Genomic DNA, 19,773 nt, shown 5'->3' with positions numbered 1-19,773 from the left:
ATTTAATTATATTAATATCAGGGAAAATGGGGGAACTAGATGATTAAATAGGTCTAAATCATTTTCATCCCCGTGACCCTTGTCTGAGTGGTATGGAGGAGTGACAAATGCATCCCTGCTGTAACTCCCTTGTGAAGTTCGAGGTGAACTTGGCCCAAGTTGTGCAAGTTTGCCTCGGTCAGCCCCTCCAAAACACGGCGTGCTGGCAGAGCTCGGGACTGGGGAGAGGACGGGAAGGCTTTGGGGGAGCCGGAGAAATAGCAGGCAGGACCCTGGGAGACAGAGAAAGTGGCTGAAAACAATTGTGAGTATTAAAGACATTTTTTGCCGTTGCTGGTATTAGCATGTCAGCAGGTCTCTACTAGCACAGCTCCGAAAGCCAAATTGCAGCTGTATTTTTACCTCTGCTGCCAGGTTTGCATGCAGCTGGGTATCTACCACACCCTATTGTTATCAGTCAACAATACCAGAAGTGCTTCATTAATCATATCAATAACAACAATCATGTTTCATGTAGAAAATGGAAATAAACAACTTGAAAAAAAAAAAAAAAAAAAGATTGATTTCTGTTCTGCATGCTAAGTTAGCATTCTTTAAATATATCTGCCAGTAGTTTAATTTGAACTTCAACTCCCCGAAGGCAGTAAGACAGAATTATTTTAGTTCTTCATAAACTGCCTTCTGTGATTCATTGTTAACTCATAAAACACACTCGTTTTCATGTACTTAAACAGTTAAGCCATTTTCAAAGTTGGTTTGTAATTTTTTTTGGCAACACATTTCGCTTGACATCTGAGAGATAAAAATCTAAAATTAATTTATAGCCTTCAGTTTAGGTTTCATTTACTATCAGGCAAAATATCAGAAATAAATATATTTTATCTAACGTAAGGTAAAGTGTGGTGTACAGTATCTAAAATAAAGTTTAGTTTTGACTGAATACACTCAAAAAGGGACCCATAAATATTAGAGAGCTGTAGTTAAGAACTTACATGACTGTTTTAAATACTATTGATTTAAACCACTGGCTAGATTTTATGAATCAAAGTGTAATTTCCAAGCTTTGGCTATATTTCTCATCGCTAAAGCACTCTCTCTTGTGTGCCTTTAGCAGCTTTCCAGACATTCAACATGGGATTAAATGATAGTAGTTACAATGATCAATAGGTTAAGACCGGTACAATCACTCTTACCGCTAATGACCTCGGTAGTAATGGGTAATAAAGTGTGGGCTATAATAGCCTATTGCTGGTGCTGCATGCCCTTTGCTTCCCAGTATTACTAGGGACTAGCTACATGAAAAAGTTGGACGGTGGGAGTTAAGAGAGTGGATATATAGGCCGTAATTCTGAACCGTTTCAAGCCCTCCACCAGGACGTGTGCCCACGCTGCGCCGGGGCGCGGGTGCCGTTTTCAACGGGGCGCTTTGTGGTGTGGTGGAGTTCCTCTGCAGAAAGCTTTTGGAAGTCCCTTCCCCAGTGGGTAACCGTGGCGTTCACCATGCCTAGAAATCACAGGCAGGGCCTTCCTTCCTCGGGGTCGCAGGTGGGGTGTGAAAATGCGGTAAAATGGGGTTGGATGGAGCCACCCAAACCTGCCTGCCCAGGTGGGCTGTATTTGGCCATGTGTTTGGGCCCTCGCTGGTTAAGAGCTGTTGGAGCAGCGGCTGTGCAGCTCGGAGAGGCTTCACCGGAAGGTACATGGCCGGTTTTCAAAGGTAGGGCCAAATCCTCAGATTTATCCAGAGATAAACGTGCAAAAAAGCCGTGGAAGTGAATGGGAGTTGTCTCCGCATAGCTGCCGGCAGAATGCGGCCCTCCGTATTAATCACCGATGTGTAGGGTTTACAGCACCCCACCCTATTCCTGTCTGTATCCCTGCTTGTCGTCATAAATCTGACTGAAGAGTATTTGTGTTGTATATCTTCCAAGAATGGCACAGAAAACATACTTAAACATGCTTCCTCTTCTGTTTGCTCAGTCCAACTTCAATGGAAGGTAGTACAAACCCCAGGGTAAAGTAAACTTCTCAGGGGATGGGGATAATGAAGGTGAGTCATGCTTCGGGCGAAGATAGTGACTGCAGCATTTAATTAAATAATTGTCTACTCCCGAGAAAGTTTTTAAAAGACTGAGGATTGAGATATTCAGAAGGACTGGGACTGCCCATCCGCATGACTCAGTGTCCTCGTCCTGTGGGACGAGGCGGTGGCACCACGCGGTGGCTTCGTAGGGACCGGAGTTTGTCCCATCCTCAAATCTCCATTTCCTGGCCTTCGCACCTGCCCCAGCAAGGACCGTGGGAGATCTGTGGCTGGGATTTGGGAGATTGGTGCTGGACCGCGCCGTGTTGGTGTGACAGGGCTGTTGGTTTGGGAGATCAGTCTCCAGCACGTGTTTTCTGGGCAGCGCCGGGCCCTGGCGCACGCCATGTACACAACAACACCGGGCGATGCGCCGTGTACATCAGCCTGACCTTCAGGAACCATTTTTAGTTCATCAAAATTAGTGATGCTGAGAAATCAGGACATCAGTGCATAATGACTGTGAAATTAGGAATGAGAGCTTGCTATGCAAATGACAGGACAAATCATGTGAAAAAGTCAAGATAAACTGCATATTAAGACATTATGTTACATAAAATTAATACTGCATTTCTCTCTTGCTTACTACTACACTGGAAGGGTTTTTTTAAACTCTTTTATCTTCTGATCAGCTATTGTCTGCTGATTTTTTAAAAAGTGGTGCACAGAAAAAGTGCTAAACATATTATTACCTTTTATTGTAATACATGAGATGACAGGAGATCCTTTTTAGCAAAGTATATCCTTTACTGCTTTTAGTTTTGTGCTGTCACCTATTTGATTTGAAACTATAGAAAAGTAAGGTGCTTAAATATTACTGTTAAAACTCATATGGGTTTTGTCTTTTTTTCTATTGTTTTTTTTCTCTTCCTTTTCTTTTCCTTTTTTGGGGTGGAGGATAGAGGGGTGGGTTTCTAGGGAAATAGTCTTCTTGCATTACTAGGACTGACAAAATGGTTCTCATGTAGTCTGCAAATTAAACACAAGTGCAGTGATTATTTTGAATAGCTAAATTACATTCTAGAAAGCTTGCAGAATTCATAGCATTGTCATTAGGTATCCGCTTGAATACAATTTGTGTAACCTTGGCCAAGACAGCCTGTCATTTTAATGTCAGTGTTTTATCTGAACAAGACATCATCCTTTCAGATACAGTGTACAGGTTCCTTGCAAAGATGCCCGTGCAGAAACGTGTTAACAGTTGCAAATATGAAATGCTATCAAGTTCATCACTGTAGCTGTTTGTCACTGAAATGTCATGGAAAGCGGCTTTTAATGGTATCTCACATAATATGAAAGAATTGAAGACATCTGTATGCTGGGTGAATATGGAATGGTAAAGACATCGTAGCAGGGCCTCTCTGTTAAAATTGCATAGGAGTGCGGTGCTGTTATCCACGTCACTGAGCCTTCCTTCAGTTTTCTTAAAAACCTGTCCTAACAGGGTCTAGATCCCACCAGCACGGGATACTGGGCTCTTGAATTTCTGCGTGGCAGGGAGGGGTTTTTGGGGAGGGAAAGGACCGAGCAGGCAGCTCCTTGTAAAAACAAACAAATCTGAGCAGGTTTCGCCATTCTGCTGTCTTTCAAGAATTCCCAATGCAGAAAAGCTCTGCACAGAGGGACCTGAGTTGCCGGGGAAGCGCGGCCGGTCCCTCTGTGCTCGGGGTGGGCTCGTGCCTCCCCGTGCCTGCCCGTCTCCCCAGGAGATGCTCCCTGACCCCTGCTCTGTCTCCTCCGCAGGTTCCCGTGTCGGTGGCTATGATGACACCTCAAGTGATCACTCCCCAGCAAATGCAGCAGATCCTCCAGCAACAAGTGCTAACTCCCCAGCAACTCCAAGTCCTGCTCCAACAGCAGCAGGCACTCATGCTTCAACAGGTAATTGTCGCCTTCGCAGCCGCTCGCGGGGCCCTGGCAGGCACTGGAGGGCTTCGCTCCCGACGCCTTCCCGGGAAAGCAGCTGCCTGCCTCTTGGGGTCTGCACCTCAGAGCAGCCACGCTCTGAAATGAACTGACTGCTCTTTTGTTTTTTTGGTCTAGAAATAGCTCCTGGAAACAAATCCAGCGAGCAGTGCAAGGAGTATTTCCAGGATTGGATAAATAATGCAGCTGCATGTTTAAGTGTCAGGATTTCGGCACGTGTCCCTGTTGCTTTTGCCTGCATCCCCCAGAAAGTACAGTGTGCCCTGGTTAATTGCAATAAACGCAGTGGTAGGGTGACACTTCCCACTTCAGACCTTGCTACGTCTGCTTGGGACCATAAAGGGCTGGTGAAACAGTGGCAGTGAAAGCAAAGAGGTTCGCAAGCCTTAATCCATCTGATTTCAGCCAGTGTATGCTGCGTGGTGCATCGGTGTCTCTCCGTACCCCTTTTCAATGCGTGGTCCTTTTTCAGCTGAGAGTTGGCTGTGACACAACCCAGGGCTGGGTTGCCGTAGGGTATGGCTCAGCGTGGGCTCGCGAGCATCGGGCCAGCATGGGCACCCACCAAAACCCCATGTTGTGTGCCCCCTCCTCGCTGCCACGCTGCCTCCCCTCGGCTCCAGAGCACAGCCTGCACGGCGAGCGGCTGGCAGCAGGGAGGAGGAGAGTATTTCTTAGGATGTCTGTGCATGTATTGAACAACACTTAATACAGTCAAACCCTATCATTTAGAAAGCATGTGTGTTTCACAACAGAGATTCGCCAGGCTCTCTCAGCAAGGGCATTTTGGCTTTGTTGTTACAATCAAAGGTCATTCCTTGCCTTATTTTAATTAGTTTGTGTAGAAAATGGTATGTTTTTCATCAGTTCATTTTGGAGATTACTTTTCAAACGATAATGCCAAGAATAGTCAGTGTGCACTGAATTTATTGTCGAGTTTCAAACTAAAGGTCAGACCATTACAGATAAAAGGATGCTATTTTTCAAATCACAGTTTGTGTATTACACCAAAAGGGACACTGAATTGGCTCTCCACTTTGTTACTTACCATCTTTCCTTTTCTTTGTAGCAGCAGCTTCAAGAGTTTTATAAGAAACAACAGGAACAGTTGCAGCTTCAACTTTTACAGCAACAACATGCTGGAAAACAGCCTAAAGAGGTACAGACAATACCCATTTTACTTTCAAACCACAGATCCCAGAGGACTGTCTAGTGGCTATTAAACTGTCATTCATCTTATAAATGATTGCACAACTGAACTGACTCTATCAGGTCTCAGCTTTCAGATTTAGAGTTATTGTCCTGTTTTCGCCTGTATTTTCCTGTGCTTTCCATTTGCTTGCTGCCACATATTTTATAGCCGGGGACCATGCCTTGATGTTCGGTATGAGTACTGGAGCAAGCATCTAGACGTGTATCTTGGGAGAGTGCTTTTGGAAGTTAGTTATGTTGCAGAGGGGAGGGGGCAAGGAAGCAGGCCCAGATATGTGGCTGTCCTCTCTGAACAGGGCAAAATTCCATGAGATTTTGAGTTCGCACTTGCAGTTTCCAACCAGAGAGGTTGGAATGTTCCTTGCTCAGCAGAAGGGACCGCACTCGAGCAGTGTTATGAGTAGTGAGGGAGGGTTGAGATGCAGAGGTAGCATGGGAATGGCACCCCATCACAGCGTGTTGTGCCCAGGTGCTGCAGCACACCGCGGTGCACAGTGTCCCGAGACCTCACCCCGATGCCACCATGGTCCATGGCAGGAGCAGGATCACCAAGGTGGCGTCTGTCTCTACTTAAAATACATTTATCCTTTCTAAGTATTTTCCACGTTCTCACTTTGTTGATTTTGATGTGCTGAAATTAAAATTTTCTGCGGTAACATTTATTTTCACGGCACCAAGTTCACCCCTGTAGTCCCAAGGAGTTGGAGACTCCGGTCTGACATCGGCACTGGCTCGGATAGATCCTAGAAAGCTGCCTCTTGGCACGAGGCGCTGTGCCACGTCCTGTGGTAGTGGCAGTGGTTGGGCATCACGTTGCCACTGGTGATGCTCGAAGCTCACACCGGTTTCTCACCCCTGAAATTTCGGCAAATTGTGCCACCTGTGCCAAGTTTCAACCCCGAGTGAATTTTTCCAGCTGAGTTATAAACCCCTGAAAATCGGGGGTTTATAATGGAAACGCTGACACAACCTTAACCATAGCACGCTTACGGGCGCCTCTATAATAAAAAGGGAACAGATTAAAAAGTGTCTAAAATGTAAATCTAAAGGACTAACAGTAATTAAAATGGAAATGGCACAGGGAGGGAAGGCATGTAATTGTGAGATATCACTGTGCAGAATGCTCTCAGCTTTGTTTTGCTGGCTGTTTTTCTAATTCAGTAGGGCTTACTCATCAGTGGCAGTTCAATGCGCGTTAATGACTCTGGGATGCAGGCATCACTCTGGACAAAGAAATGATTATTGTGCGGTCAAAAGAAGTTCAAAGACAAGAAGGGAATTTCAGTTTTTTCCTTAGAGATCCACATTCAAGAGCATATAAATTAAGCCAAATGTTAAAAACCACAGTCTGAAAGCTGACTTCAAAGTCACAACTCTCTAATTAATGAACTGCGAGCTTCAGTTTGGACAAGTCGTGGTTTGATGCGCCCATAAATCAACATGACAGGTCTGTTTCACAGTCTCAGACAGCGCTTGTCATTGAGTCACATCAGATGTAAACACAGCAGAAAAAAGAGGGGATATGAAGGAGGTGCAATTGATCAACAGAAATGGTAAAAACCCACTTTTGAAACGCATTATGCATGATCACAGGAAATGGCGATAGCCTCAAGAGGCTTTCTCCTTCTGCTGTTGCTTTTTTGAATCAGATTTCTAACAGCCTTCAAAAGGGAGAATAAGAATTATGGAGCTTCTCCCCTGTGGCTGGCAGGCAATAACCCCCTGTTGTTATTTTGTGCTTCTTTCTTTTCAAAGGCGTCAAAATTTAGTTTTTTAAAGATCTTTAACTCTATATTTGAAGACAAACAATAAAGGGCTGCCACTGTCATTCTTATCAGTTACCAGGGATTGTATTTTTTCTTTCTGTTGCCACTTCTTATTAACCTCTTATTTGGTCTATTAGACATAGTTTTGAATGCAAGCCTGCATGCTGGGAGAACATGAAAGTTCAGATGAGCTCAGAGGGCAGATAAAGAAATTTGAAGGGGAAAGTTACACAGCAGAATGAACGATAAAAGTTAACTCTTCTAAATTGCTGTTGTCAGACAGGAGAGCATCTCAGACACAAAGATGAGGGCTCGGAGCTTGAAGAAAAAATACTTTGTGTTAAAAAAGACGAGAAGGGAAGTTAGACAATGTGATGGCATTTCAATATCTAACACACTGATTTACTGTGGTCACACTTCTGATATTACACTGTCGAAAGTAACAATAAGAAAAGACTCCTTCCTGTTTTAAGAAGAGCATTTTAACATGATAGCGGCGGAGAGAACAAGGGGCCCAAGACTCCAGCTTTCCCTAGGCTTTTTTTTTGCCAAGGGTTTCAGCAGAGGCCTGTTCCCACAGCACTTTCACTCCGTCCCATCCCGCAGGTTGGCTCAGCCCCGTTTCCCTGCGCCGAGGAGCTTATCCTGGCTAGATTAGCATGCGAGCGGTGGGTCTTTCTTCCTCCCCCTCCTTGTACTCCACAGCAGCAGCGGGTCCCAGGCTGAGCCGTGCTGCCGAGGGGACCGCTGGCGGCGATGCTGCCATGGGGTGAGTTTGTACCCCACAGCTGGAGCGAGCACGTGAATGTAGGGCTTCCCCGGAGCCCTCTGCGAGTGGCTCGTGCCACCGCACCGTCCTAAAAGAAGGAAAATGCCGCCGATTCCCCCGGGCCAAAGGGGTCCAACCCCTAAGCAGGCTGCCAGCGGCCTCCTTGTAGGCTATACTCGGGCAGCAGAGGGTGAGTCTGTGGGGTGAGCTCGGCTCCAGCCCCCCGCAGCCCCCACCGGGGGGGCTTGGGGCCGCGGGATGCTGCGGCCGTTTGTCCTCCAGCGCTTGGGGCAGCTTGTGTTAGGCAGCAGGGAGGGACCTACGAAAGGAAAACAGACCTTTGACAGGAGCTGTAGGGAGGGGATCAAAAATGCGAGTTTTATCAGGATATTTCAGCGTTTTAACACTGACTACTGACCTGACAACAGGACTGCACCGAGACCTTTTTTGTATGCATTCAATTGTGAGAAGTAAACAAACTGCCTTGTATCCTGTGTTTGGTAACTGGGTGGGGAGCGCAGTTTGGCAACGTGCGTTGCTTTTAAATTCTTTCTTGGACAATGGGCCTTGTATACTTTTATATCCTGGCTTTTCAAAGTAGAGCGTGTTCGAGAGCTTTTCTTGGGATAGCCGGGAAGACAACCACACGGGCATCAGGCGATTTGTATGAAGTTGTCGGGGTTTGGGGGTGGTTTTTTTTTCAATGCTAACTTCGTACTCAGATGGCAAATAGGTAAAGCACAGATTACTGTAGCTAATTTATTTATTTATTACAAAATACCCTTTATTATATATAGACACACTAAATATACATTAAATATATGTCTGTTTGGAGCGGGAACATCTGTGGAGGCAAGGATTGCTCCTAATGGATCTGTCGCTGCAGCTTGCATTCATCTGGTGCTCTTGGCAGTAGTTGCAACAACTGGATCTGTCTGAGCAAGCTGTGGCACAGAGATGAAAACTCTCCAAGTTCCAGTATGGCTGAACACTCACTTGTTTAACTGTTCCCGAAGTTACAGATCTTCCTGGGAAATAAGAAAAATGAACTTGCCTGTCGGTACAGTTGTAGGTATGCAGTTGCTTGTAGTATTAAGATTGATGGGGCATGGCAACACAAAAACAACTACTTAAGGATTTTAATCGAAGTAATTGCCATTGTCCTTAACTTTCCCCAAATACTAGGTGATTTTTTTTTTCTTCCCTTTTTTTTTTTTTTTTTTTTTCTCTTTTCCTTTAAACCCCCCTGTGACTGTGTCACATTCAGCGCGGCGGGGCTGGAGGGCTCCAGCGCCCTGGCAGAAGGTGGGGCCCCGGCCCCTGGCTGGTGGCCGTCAGCCCTGCTCCTGTGACCCGGGTGGATTTTTCCTGCTTGACACCAGCAGGGAACGGGGCCAGCGATCCTCCGCACCGATACCAGGGAGGGGCCACTGACCGCTGGCGGTCTGGCCGGGCTTTATTTGCAGAAGTGTGTAGTTTTGCAAGAGTTAATTTTTTTTTTCCATAATTGTTAGCCATAATGTGTATAAGACCTCCACCTTGATATGATTCCTAGCAGATTAGGGATATTAGATAATTTCCTTCTATTTATTGTACTACTGCACTGTATTATCTTTCTATCACTCAGATAATTACTAAGGAAATCTACATTAATTTTTTTTGGCTAGCACAAGGAACTGCTAAACACTGGCATGATGTATTGATGTTTTACACAACAAAAGTTTTCCTCCTGTCATTGTACAATAAATAAAAAGATATTTATCAAAACGCAAAGCCTTTCATGGATTTTAAAGAACAAAGCAAATAAAACACAAGATGAGCATGGAAGCAAAACCTAGAGGCTTCCTTAACTGAACAAAATTAAGGACTCAGAAGCCTGGAGTACTGTACATATTAAACACTCACATTCAAGTAAGATGTTGTTTGCTAAATTATGAATGTGTGTAATTAAAATCTAGTGGCTGTTTCTATGAAAGATTTACAATGTTATTTCATCGTTTGTCATGGCTAATTAACAATATTAGATGAAGTTTTTCTTCTTCAAAGGTCTGATTTTTTCTCATTTATTTATGTCAGAAGTGATAAACAGAGTAGTTAAAAGCTTCTCCGGGTACAGTAGTGAGAAAAGCAACATGTTCTTTTACACCTCGGAGGTTCAGGGTTCACGTCCCTGCAGAGTAAAGCAACTCCGTCTTCTTTAGAGTGAGAATAATTAAAAATTGCAAAGTGCACAAGTAGCAGCCTTAAATACAGCAAAGAATAATTCTGCACGTAACAAAGTATTGTTGCTTGATGGATGGATAAGAGAGAGTAAGTGTAAAATACCATAAATCAAGCCGGTTGTACTGCCTTAATTGTCGAGACAACCCGTGCATGAGCAAACAGAGCAGAGTACAGGGCTGTTTTTCATGACGTCCAAGCGCGGTGTGGTTACGTGGGGCAACTCACGTTCGGCGTGTTCTTTGCTTCGAAGAACTGCCCCGGGCTTCCACAGCTGCCAGCAGCGTTTGCTCCATCCACCACTGAAGGGCAGCTGCTTCTGGGGTAAAACACAGCCACATGCACCAAATTCTGCATGTGTTTTTCATTGGGATTGCAGGAGGAATTGAGGTGGGATTAAAGTATTCACTGGAGGTGGAAATTTCCTGCAGCCCTGTTGGTAGCTCCAGCACCTCCATGAGCCTTGGGGTCCTTGGTACTGGGTGGTGGGCTCGCTGTCCTTCCTTGCTACCAAATGACTGTGATCAGGAATTGCAGTCTGTTGAGCCTGCAAGTCCTCTGTTAATATTTTGCTCTGTATTGACAAATGTGCATTTTTTTTTTCTTTTCCAGCCCCAGCAACAGCAGGTGGCTACACAGCAGTTGGCCTTTCAGCAGCAACTCTTACAGATGCAGCAGTTGCAGCAGCAGCACCTCCTGACTTTGCAGCGTCAAGGGCTGCTAACGATCCAGCCTGGCCAGCCTACTCTGCCTTTGCAGCCCCTTGCACAAGGTAGGTGAGGGCTTGGGGGGCTGCCGAACAGGCAGACAGCACCTGTACACTGAATTGTCACTCAGTGAGACACAGAGATCTCATAGGCTTGCAAAATAACGAGCAAAGAAACATTCTGACAGACAAGGTGGGCAGTAGAAAGGTATTTTTGAGAAGGGCAGCACTGAAACCATGGGCTGCTCTTGCTAGCAGGGGGCAGGTGGTTTGGAGTTTGGATTCAATTTGTACAGCTGTATCCAGCCTGGCGGACTCGAAGCTGCTGGTTGTACTAATCTGGACTTGAAATCCTCCGCAGGAGGCTTCCTAATAAAATTTTGGTGCTGGGTTCATGGCTTAGGATAGCGTGAGAGCAGCTTTTTCTTCTTATTATTTTTTTTCATGTGCTATTTTGGCCCTTTCTGGCTCTACCACTGGCGGGGAGCTGGGCACAGAGGAGCGCTGATCGCACGCTGCCGAGCTGTAGAAATGCGATTGCCCTTTTCTGCAGCTGAAAGGGAAAGGTGGCAGTGTCTCCTCTCCATGCCTGTTTATATGTCCTTCATTTCACTGCCTCTGGACGTCAGAGCTTCATTCTTCCCTCCACGCTGAGGCAAATTGGGATTAACTCCATTTAATTTTAATGGTGTTATACTGGTGTTATTGACAATTAGATCCTCCTACATCTTTATTCGGTCCCACACTCTGCAGGAAGTTACTGATTTGCTGAAATCCCTACTTTATTTTTTCTAAAGATACTGATACGTTGAAAGCGATAGCTACTTAAATCACAATACTTTTGGCAGTAATCACAACCTGGGCAGTTTTGTTCTTTCTTTTCCTTCTTGGCTTAATACATATAGTTTTTTTTCAGCTGGGTTTCAGTACAACCTCTAGGACATTTTAACAGACTCGTCTGAGCTCTTGTCTGTTGTGATGAAAGCAGGTGGTTCAAAGTTGGCATGGCTCAGGGAGGACCAGGTCTTTCAACTAAGATGCTGGTGTTTCTGAATAGTCGAGCCTTTTCCTTCCCTTTGCCCCCTAATAAATTTAAACACCCACCTCAACAACTGGAGTCAGCTCAGCTTGAAATGATTTGGGCTCTTCAAAGCAGCCTTGGGGCTGCTACTGGTTGCTAAACCATATAATGAATTTACATTCAGCTCTGTTCGGTTAAATGGGGTGGTGGGAGAAATTGCTTCTGCCCTTCACCTTCCCTTTTTCTGTGTGTGTAGCTGCAAAAGGGAAGCGAGGTGCCTGGTGAGCGTTAACTGGTGTGGACAGAGAGAGACGAAGCCAGGGAGTGGAATCTGCTCTGCCACGTGGCTGCATGGTTTGCTCAGGCTTGTTTTTCATTTTTGCAAGACCCTCAAAGGTGTTTGAGCACCAAGCCCCCTTCTGGGGAACCCATGCTTCCCTCTGCAGGACTGGGTTTGGCTTTCCTGCATCCCAGAACCAGCCTGCTGACGTTAGACTTGTCCTGCTGCGGGAAGGCGAGTGGCAGGGAGCTGCAGGATCAGGCCCGGGGGTGGCTCGTGGGTCACCATCAGCGTGCCGAGGGCTGGGGAGAAGGCACGAGATGAGCTCGGGAAAAAGGGCATGTAGACCGGGGCCATTTGTACTTGCAGAATGGTGTAACGCGCCTTAATTACGCCTCGGATTTATTGTTGGAAACATCACAAGCCGTTCCCACGTGCCCACTGGACTCAAGCTTCAACCTTTCTAATTTTTCCCACAGCTCCTATACTATTAAGTTTGCTCAGTGAGGTTCATTGTACAGTACATCAGTTAAGCTGTCCAAAGGAGGGCAATTGGGCAGTGACAAGACACGCTCATGTGTAATGTGAAAGAAATGAATGTGGTGATGCATGAAGTGTAATCTGTGCAGTAACACATCGGAGACACCAGTAGGTAATTCAGCAGTCGTGGCATTGATTGATACGGCTAGCGGCGCGGTGCCACTATTAGTCCTCGCCACGTTGGGAAGAAGCCTATTTTAAAACCGAAGGGGTGCCAGAGAGAGCCCAAACACAAACAGGAGGGTCCCGAGGCTGCGCTGGGCAGGGAGATGAGCCTCGAGCAGCGGGGGGACGGGGCTGGGGGCGGAGGGGAGCCCGAGAATTCAGGCAGGTTGCGATCCAGCGCGATTTTTTTTGATCAGAGAGACGATGGCTTAAAACTGATGTCATTACGAGGTTTAAATCAACTTTCTGCTTGCTTGAACATGGTCACCTGGGTATGGAGGTACAAGGACACAAAGAGGTTGAGCAACTCTGTTTGTCTTTGAGCCGGTGATACCTGGGGTTGGGAAATTGAGTTCCGTGAGCGGTAATCTGTCAACTGTCCCCACAACATACATTTTTTAAACCTGTGCCTACATTTTCTTTCATAATGAAGGGGACTAGTTGTCCTGAAAAATGCAACGAGGAGCCAGGGCTATAGTTTAAAATAATTGGTAATGGACACTTCTTATTTAAGAAAAAAAAAAAATTACATATATCATGCTCTTTTGTTTGCAGAACAGTTGGCAAGAGTGAGACAAATACTGTCAGTGTGCATATAAAAAGAAAAATCCAGCCCTCCAGTTAATGTAGCTATGAATTTGGTTAAGAGCATTTTGCTTTTTATTCTTAAGTATCTATAATAGCAATAAATGTTTCTAAGGAGAGAATGCTACTTCATAAGTGGGGTTTTGTTATGTTTTTAGAACTAATACATTGTTCAAAGCTGTATTTTAGTTTCAGTGCTTGCCTATTGTCTTACACAAAATAGCACATCCTTTAGTGTTATATTTGTGTAATCTGTGCTGGTTTGTATTTAGACACATCTATAATCTAGATTTTACATCTGTACATAGTAGCAATTTAAAAATAAACCACATTTCAGCAGCGTTCAGAGCTGTGAGAGCTAGATCTTCAGGAGCTGTAAAATGAAACTGCAAATCACACTTCAGATCACTAGTGAGTGAAAATAATAGGACGGAGACATGAAGGTGCCTGATTGCTCCCGTAGATCTGGCAGTTTCAGGTCTAAATCCCCTTATTTGTACGTACGAAGTTGCGGCACAAGCAGTAGTGAGCTCGGGTAATTGCAGTGCAGTTCTGGGAATCGGACTGAAAATTTACCTCTCGCTATTAAAATGAAACTGTTAAATGGTAAATTACATAATTTATTGCGAGTGTTCATGAATCTATTCGACTTACTTTTACCATTTGTTCTATTATTTTATTTAACCATTTTGCCAGATGAGTAATGAGCGTACCTTTCAGCTGCCCAATTTGACAGGCTAGTTAGGAATGCTCTTCAGAATTATTCTGAAAGAATGACATTTGGGGAAGGAGAGAGGCTTTTTTTTTTATATAATAATTTTATTTTTTAATAATCAAATGATGTCAGCGATGCTTTCATTTTTGAACGATGGATTGTGTGCAGGCATGTATGACATCACAGCTAACTCTTCTCTAATGGCATCCAGCCTGAAATCCTTATTTTCTCCATCATTTTTTCCCCCAAAATGGGCATTTTGTATTTCTCTTTCGCTATATGCTATGGTTTTCTTTTGTGCTAATAAGAGCTACCCTCGTATAGGAAGTTAGAACAACCCCCTTGACTTTTAGAGGATCTACGGAGAGATATGAATATATGTTATTCATATCACAATATATAATACTGAATGTGTCTATTTTAACAGCTGTATAACTCTGCAGGCTGCAGATGAAGTATCCAGAAGTGACCGGGAGGGGAAGGAAAGGGGAAAGGAGAAGCAGGGACGGAGAAAGGAGAGTGGGCATGGCCCCTTCGCCAATTAAAAACTGATTTGTCCAGATAGGGGCTGGTAGGAGGGGGGAAGGCAGTTATTCTTTCCCTATTTGCTTATTCTCGAAAATAAAAATAGGTGTCGACTCATACGGTCTCCTATCAATATGTTATCATCAACAGACAAGTCTATTCACTATTGTTTCCATTGAGTAAACAGTGGTGTAAGGGTCAGCCGCGCTCGCAGGTAATTGTTAGTGCGCAGACAGCGCTGTCAAGCGTGTTAGCTAAAAATACATCCCACACTGTCACTTCACAAGGTGTTTGAAAATAATAGCCCAGATACAGCAAAACAGGACATAGGCTTGTGTACTGACCTTTTTCTTTGTTTAATTTGCTCAGAGGTTTAATTTCAGGGGACAAGTAATAATTGAATGTGTCTAATAACTAAATGCTCATTTGGGACAGAATCCATCAAAATATAATTGGCATTTGGTTCTTATGAAAGGAAAATGACGTGGCTTTAGAGGAATGGATGTGTCCTACGAATATCTGATCACTTAATGTATAAATTGAAGCCTCTTTTATAATATATATTAATTGCGGATACTTAAGGATTTGAGCATTTTTTAGTAGTGAACCGTTACCGGAGACCAACTGTTTTTGTTAATGCTACTCTCAGAAAGGCGGGGAAGGTTATTGGTCTGTCGTGCAATAATTTACTCCTCTTTGATATGCAAACGATCCACGGTGAATATAAAAAAATCCTATCAGACTCATTTCACAGTTCTTAACCACTTAGATTCTCTGGAGTCTATCGCCTCATTAGACCAGTGCTCTCCAAAGCTAGCATAATTAAAATCTTTAACAGTTTAGCAAAGTAAAGATGTTTGGCTGATCACGTTGAGATGATTATCTATCCATTGTATTCTAAATGACAAAAATAAATTAAATTTAGACCTTGGCATTTTTTATTATGTGTTTCAAATGAATATAATGCATACTGCCTTTTTTTTTTTTATTTCAATACCTTAGGTTTGGTGAGATACGTGGCTGTTTGAGCTGCTGCTGCACACTCAGAAAATGGCAGGTTTCCTTAGGATAGCTCCAGTGCCACGACACACTGAAACAATGAACAGTCATCCAAATGATCTCGAAGCACAGGGATGAGAAACCTCTTTAAAAACACACAGACGCTGCCTTTTATTTTTATTTTTTTCTGAATATTGAAGCGGTGCGTCTCTGCTGCTCATTTTTTCCCATGGCCTTGTGAAAGAGCACTGAAATAGCCTTCAATTCGAGAACTCGACTTGTTTGATCGTGTCACAAACATAGGCTTTATCCAAAACCATGATCTCACTGTGAACCCAAGCCATGCTGACGTGTGTGCCCCCTGCTCCAGACAAAAATACAGCCCACTGGAGTTTGCAAAGTTTTCACTCAGACTATTTATTGAGTGCTGCACGCATGTCCCAAGCCTGGTGTCCATTTTGGCACAATCAAAAAACAATTTTTTTTGATTTCTTGAAGCTTATTTTATGTTTTCATTTTACTTTTGAATGGCTCATTAGCATTGATCTAAGAAATGACAGTAATAATAGTGTTACTTGTATAGAAAGTTATACAGTTTTTCAGTAGACACATCCATCAATTAAGTGAGCAGTTCGAGAAACCAAAATTAATGAGAAAGATAGGTGTGTTAATGAAATAATCATAGTATAATCAATTTGACTGTTAAAATTTGAAAAGCATTTCAGGAAGACAATATGAATTCATAATTTATGTCTAAAAGTGATTAATAAAAACTGTATTTAATAACAAAGCTATTTGTCATCATTTAAAACTTAAGCACAAAATTAGTCATATTGTGGTTCGTGTTGTCATAATAATAAAGCTGAGTGTTTTTTTTCCCCCAGACCTTCCTTCCTTTTAAAAACAGGTTAGGATGTATTTATTTTCCTTAAAACAACAAAAAATAAGCTGAAATGAAACTTCTCCAGCTGACTGCAGAGCAGCCCTTGGCCGCCCTTGCTGTGAGCTCGGGGGATTTCTGCCTGAGGAGGGCCCGGGCCCTCTGGTGTAAAAATTACAGAAAGCAATAATAATTCATGCCCTGTTGGGAGGGGGTTGTGTGGCGTGGATCTCCTTCCCCCAGACCCCACATCTAGCCCTGGAGAGGTATCGCAGGTGCACACCAGAAAACGTCGCAGGAGGCGTGCAGTGTTCAGGATCAGCCTTTAGTTATTTAAAAAAATATGAAATAAAATACATGCGTGTAAACACACACACACAAAACTAACACTAGGCTTTGTTTACTGACTCTTTGATTTAATTACTGTTTGAAGACGGCCGAATTAGCTGTTAATTGATTTAATTATCCAATTTGTTTGTTTCAGGCATGATTCCAACAGAACTGCAGCAGCTCTGGAAGGAAGTGACAAGCTCGCACACAGCCGAGGAGGCAGCCAGCAACAACCACAGCAGCCTCGACCTGTCCACCACCTGCGTCTCTTCGTCCGCGCCGTCTAAGACCTCCTTAATAATAAACCCACACGCCTCAACTAACGGACAGCTATCGGTCCACACTCCTAAACGGGAGAGGTAGGTGCTGCTGGAGTTGCCATCCAGCCTCGTGCCTAAAATGAGGGCAGAATTGTCGGGAACGGTGGCCAACAGGCTTGGCCTCGATTTTGTCCTCCCCATCTTGCTCTGTCTGATTTTGGCGTGGTTGAATGGAGTCTCCACTGGGCAGAATACGCTCCTTTTGTTCAGATCTTTGCGGCTTGTTAATTGGATCAATGTGGGCACAATGAGCTAATTAAAAGTGCATTGGATAAGCGCATGGAGGAAAGTGTGAAGAGCGTAAGCTGGTTTTCTTTAGAGTTTTGCATCACGGGTAGTGGTACTCCTGATGTGCTTTGGGTTTGCAGACCAGAGGTGAGAACAAAATCAGTTGGTCACTACAGGCTGTTTTAGCACACAGCCCCTGCTTTTTGCCAAATTTCAGCACCCCCTCTCATCTGAGACTTTTGCCTCTTTTTCTTTGTATTTACCTGCTTTTGCAAAGCAGGCTAGACTTGAGTTTGCTAGGTTCCTCTAAAACAAAGTGATTTTTTTAAGTGCTGATAAAATTAGCTAACTGGTGTTGTTTGGCTTTTAAAAGTGTGAGTTAATTTATACTTGCTAGTCTCGCATTGTTAGAAGAAATGGCTTAAATCAGGGGTTGTCTGTTGACGTGCTTCTCAGCACGGGCTCCGCTTTATTCGCAAGGATGCTTTATTGCAGGTTTGTTTCTTTACACCCCCAGATTTCACTGAGGCGTGTCTAACAACATAACTTTTGCTCACGGTGAGATAGACGGGCTGGGGCTGCGGGCAGCAGCGCTGCCAACGCTGCGGCAGAGGAGAGGGGTCTTGGGGAGCACGTGAGCATCCTCGGTGCACCGGGAGCATCGTGCTTCTTTGCATTCAGGAGAGCCCCTTCACCCATCTAGAAACGTTACGTCAGATGCTAGTGAAAGCTGGGTTTTATGGAAACTGATGGCTTTGTCTTTCCATCCTCCTTTCATTCATTAGAAAGAGGATAATGGAATTTTTAAGCCTTAGAGTTTGTATTTCTAGTGGCCTGAAAGTAGATTGGTACAGAAGCTATATAAATGCCTCTTTTATCTTTCTAATATTAAGAAAATAGTGGTGTTGGGGATGGATAGGTTTAAAAGAACACCACGCCCTGTGTTTGAAAGAACTGCTGTGTGCATGAGGCATCATTTTCTATCCATGGCAAGGACGTGGCAGAACATTAGTGTACACGTTTATAATGTGTGCAAGTGTCAAGGACATGATTTTCATGAAGACTTAGATGGGATGCTAAAACAAACCAATGCTTATTAAACAATCAAGTTCCCTTTTTGCTACACATGGAGCTGAACAAGATGGGTTTATGACTTCCCAATAATTGTTGTATCTATGTTTTTCTTAGTTTATAAAACAAAAACTCATGCAATGAAATGGATGCTGCATAGACACACGTGCTGTCTGCTAATGGCAGTCTAGCCAAGGAGACAACGTGCCATTGCTGTGTAGGTTGAAAGGCAGAGGAAATAACACGAATCTAGGCTGAAGTCAGAATTTTCTCATGTGTTCTGTGAAGTGGGACTGTAAATCTGTGCGTCTGAGCGCTGAGTGCTGTTGTGTAATTGTGGCCTGGAGGTAATCGGGATCTACAAACAAGGAGATACGTACGTTTTTATTAGTAAAGTTCCAAATAAATTAATTAGGAAGGCATAAACATGCCACAGTATTGTTTGTGACTGAATGTGGTTGGAAGACTTAGAATCCTCTGTTGTTGAATTGATAGATGCATTGTTAAAGCTTGTCATTATGCTTCACTTAGGTTTCTATTGAGTTCTCTTCAATATCAAAATACAAAAATAGTTGTATTTAGGAATACAAATAGAAGGGCTGCAGAGTTTGCTTTATCTCGCCGCTATTTGGTTCACTGAAGGTTTACGCCATCCATTTGCTGCAGTGATTGAATTACATCTTTATCCCTAAGTAGAGCAGGAGACTACAGGCAGAAGAATGCCTACGGATGCACTTAAGGGTTTTGTTGCAGTCTCATCAGGCCCCGTGGTGCCTGCCTGCATTTCAGATGACACAGAAGCTCCTCTTGTTTGGAGGCGTTGAGCTGGCTTCCTTTCTGAAGGGTATTTATCTCTGGCCAGGGCTCTCAGGGTGGCGAGTGAGCAATGAGAGGAGTGTGGATGTGCGGCAGCATCAGGTGTATGCCTGAAAGCCCCCAGGAGGTGAAATTTAGCCCCGTTACAAACAGCACAGGCACGGGCAGAGTTCTGGTGGCTTTTTGATGGCAGAGGCTAGGACTGGAAATAACGGTGGATCTGGCAGGAGCACGGCTTGGCTGGACGTGCGGGGAAATCTGTGCCTGTTGTTGAGCCCAGCTAGTTCAGCTGAGCTGCCAATGCAGCAGGGCTCGTGGAAATGCTCCCTAGCCTGCCATCAGGTCAGGTGGGGCTGTCAGGTTTGGGGTTGCCACTTCCCTTACCTCCTTCCTGATGAATGTGCAGACCTGAGCTGACTTTGCATTTGTCACCCCGCGATGGGGAGGCTGATACATTGGGGTTGGGTCTCTCCCAAAGAGCACCCAGAACCTGCCCACTCGCCTGTAGCATTTGATGAGATGTGCGTGGTGCTGCTGCCCCATGGCTGGGTGCTTGGCACGGGGTGGCTGCGTCCTGGCACCGTGTGGGTGCAGGAGGGCCCGTGCGGGGCTCTGT

General features: G+C 44.4%; 1 protein-coding gene across 1 annotated transcript in view; it reads left to right on the top strand.

The window, feature by feature from the left end:
* FOXP1 (forkhead box P1) overlaps nt 1-19,773 on the top strand; it is a 320,759-nt gene that overhangs the window by 242,405 nt on the left and 58,581 nt on the right. The window contains exons 5-8 of the mRNA XM_084292461.1: nt 3,827-3,964; nt 5,079-5,168; nt 10,589-10,748; nt 16,877-17,081. Of these exons, the coding sequence (XP_084148587.1) occupies nt 3,827-3,964; nt 5,079-5,168; nt 10,589-10,748; nt 16,877-17,081 (593 nt within the window). The remainder of the gene's footprint in view (nt 1-3,826; nt 3,965-5,078; nt 5,169-10,588; nt 10,749-16,876; nt 17,082-19,773) is intronic.

Source organism: Netta rufina, assembly GCF_964035555.1.
Source record: "Netta rufina genome assembly, chromosome: 10".
Classification (NCBI taxonomy): domain Eukaryota; kingdom Metazoa; phylum Chordata; class Aves; order Anseriformes; family Anatidae; genus Netta; species Netta rufina.
Note: the sequence above shows the minus strand (reverse complement) of the source record. Positions and strands in the feature narration are given on the sequence as shown.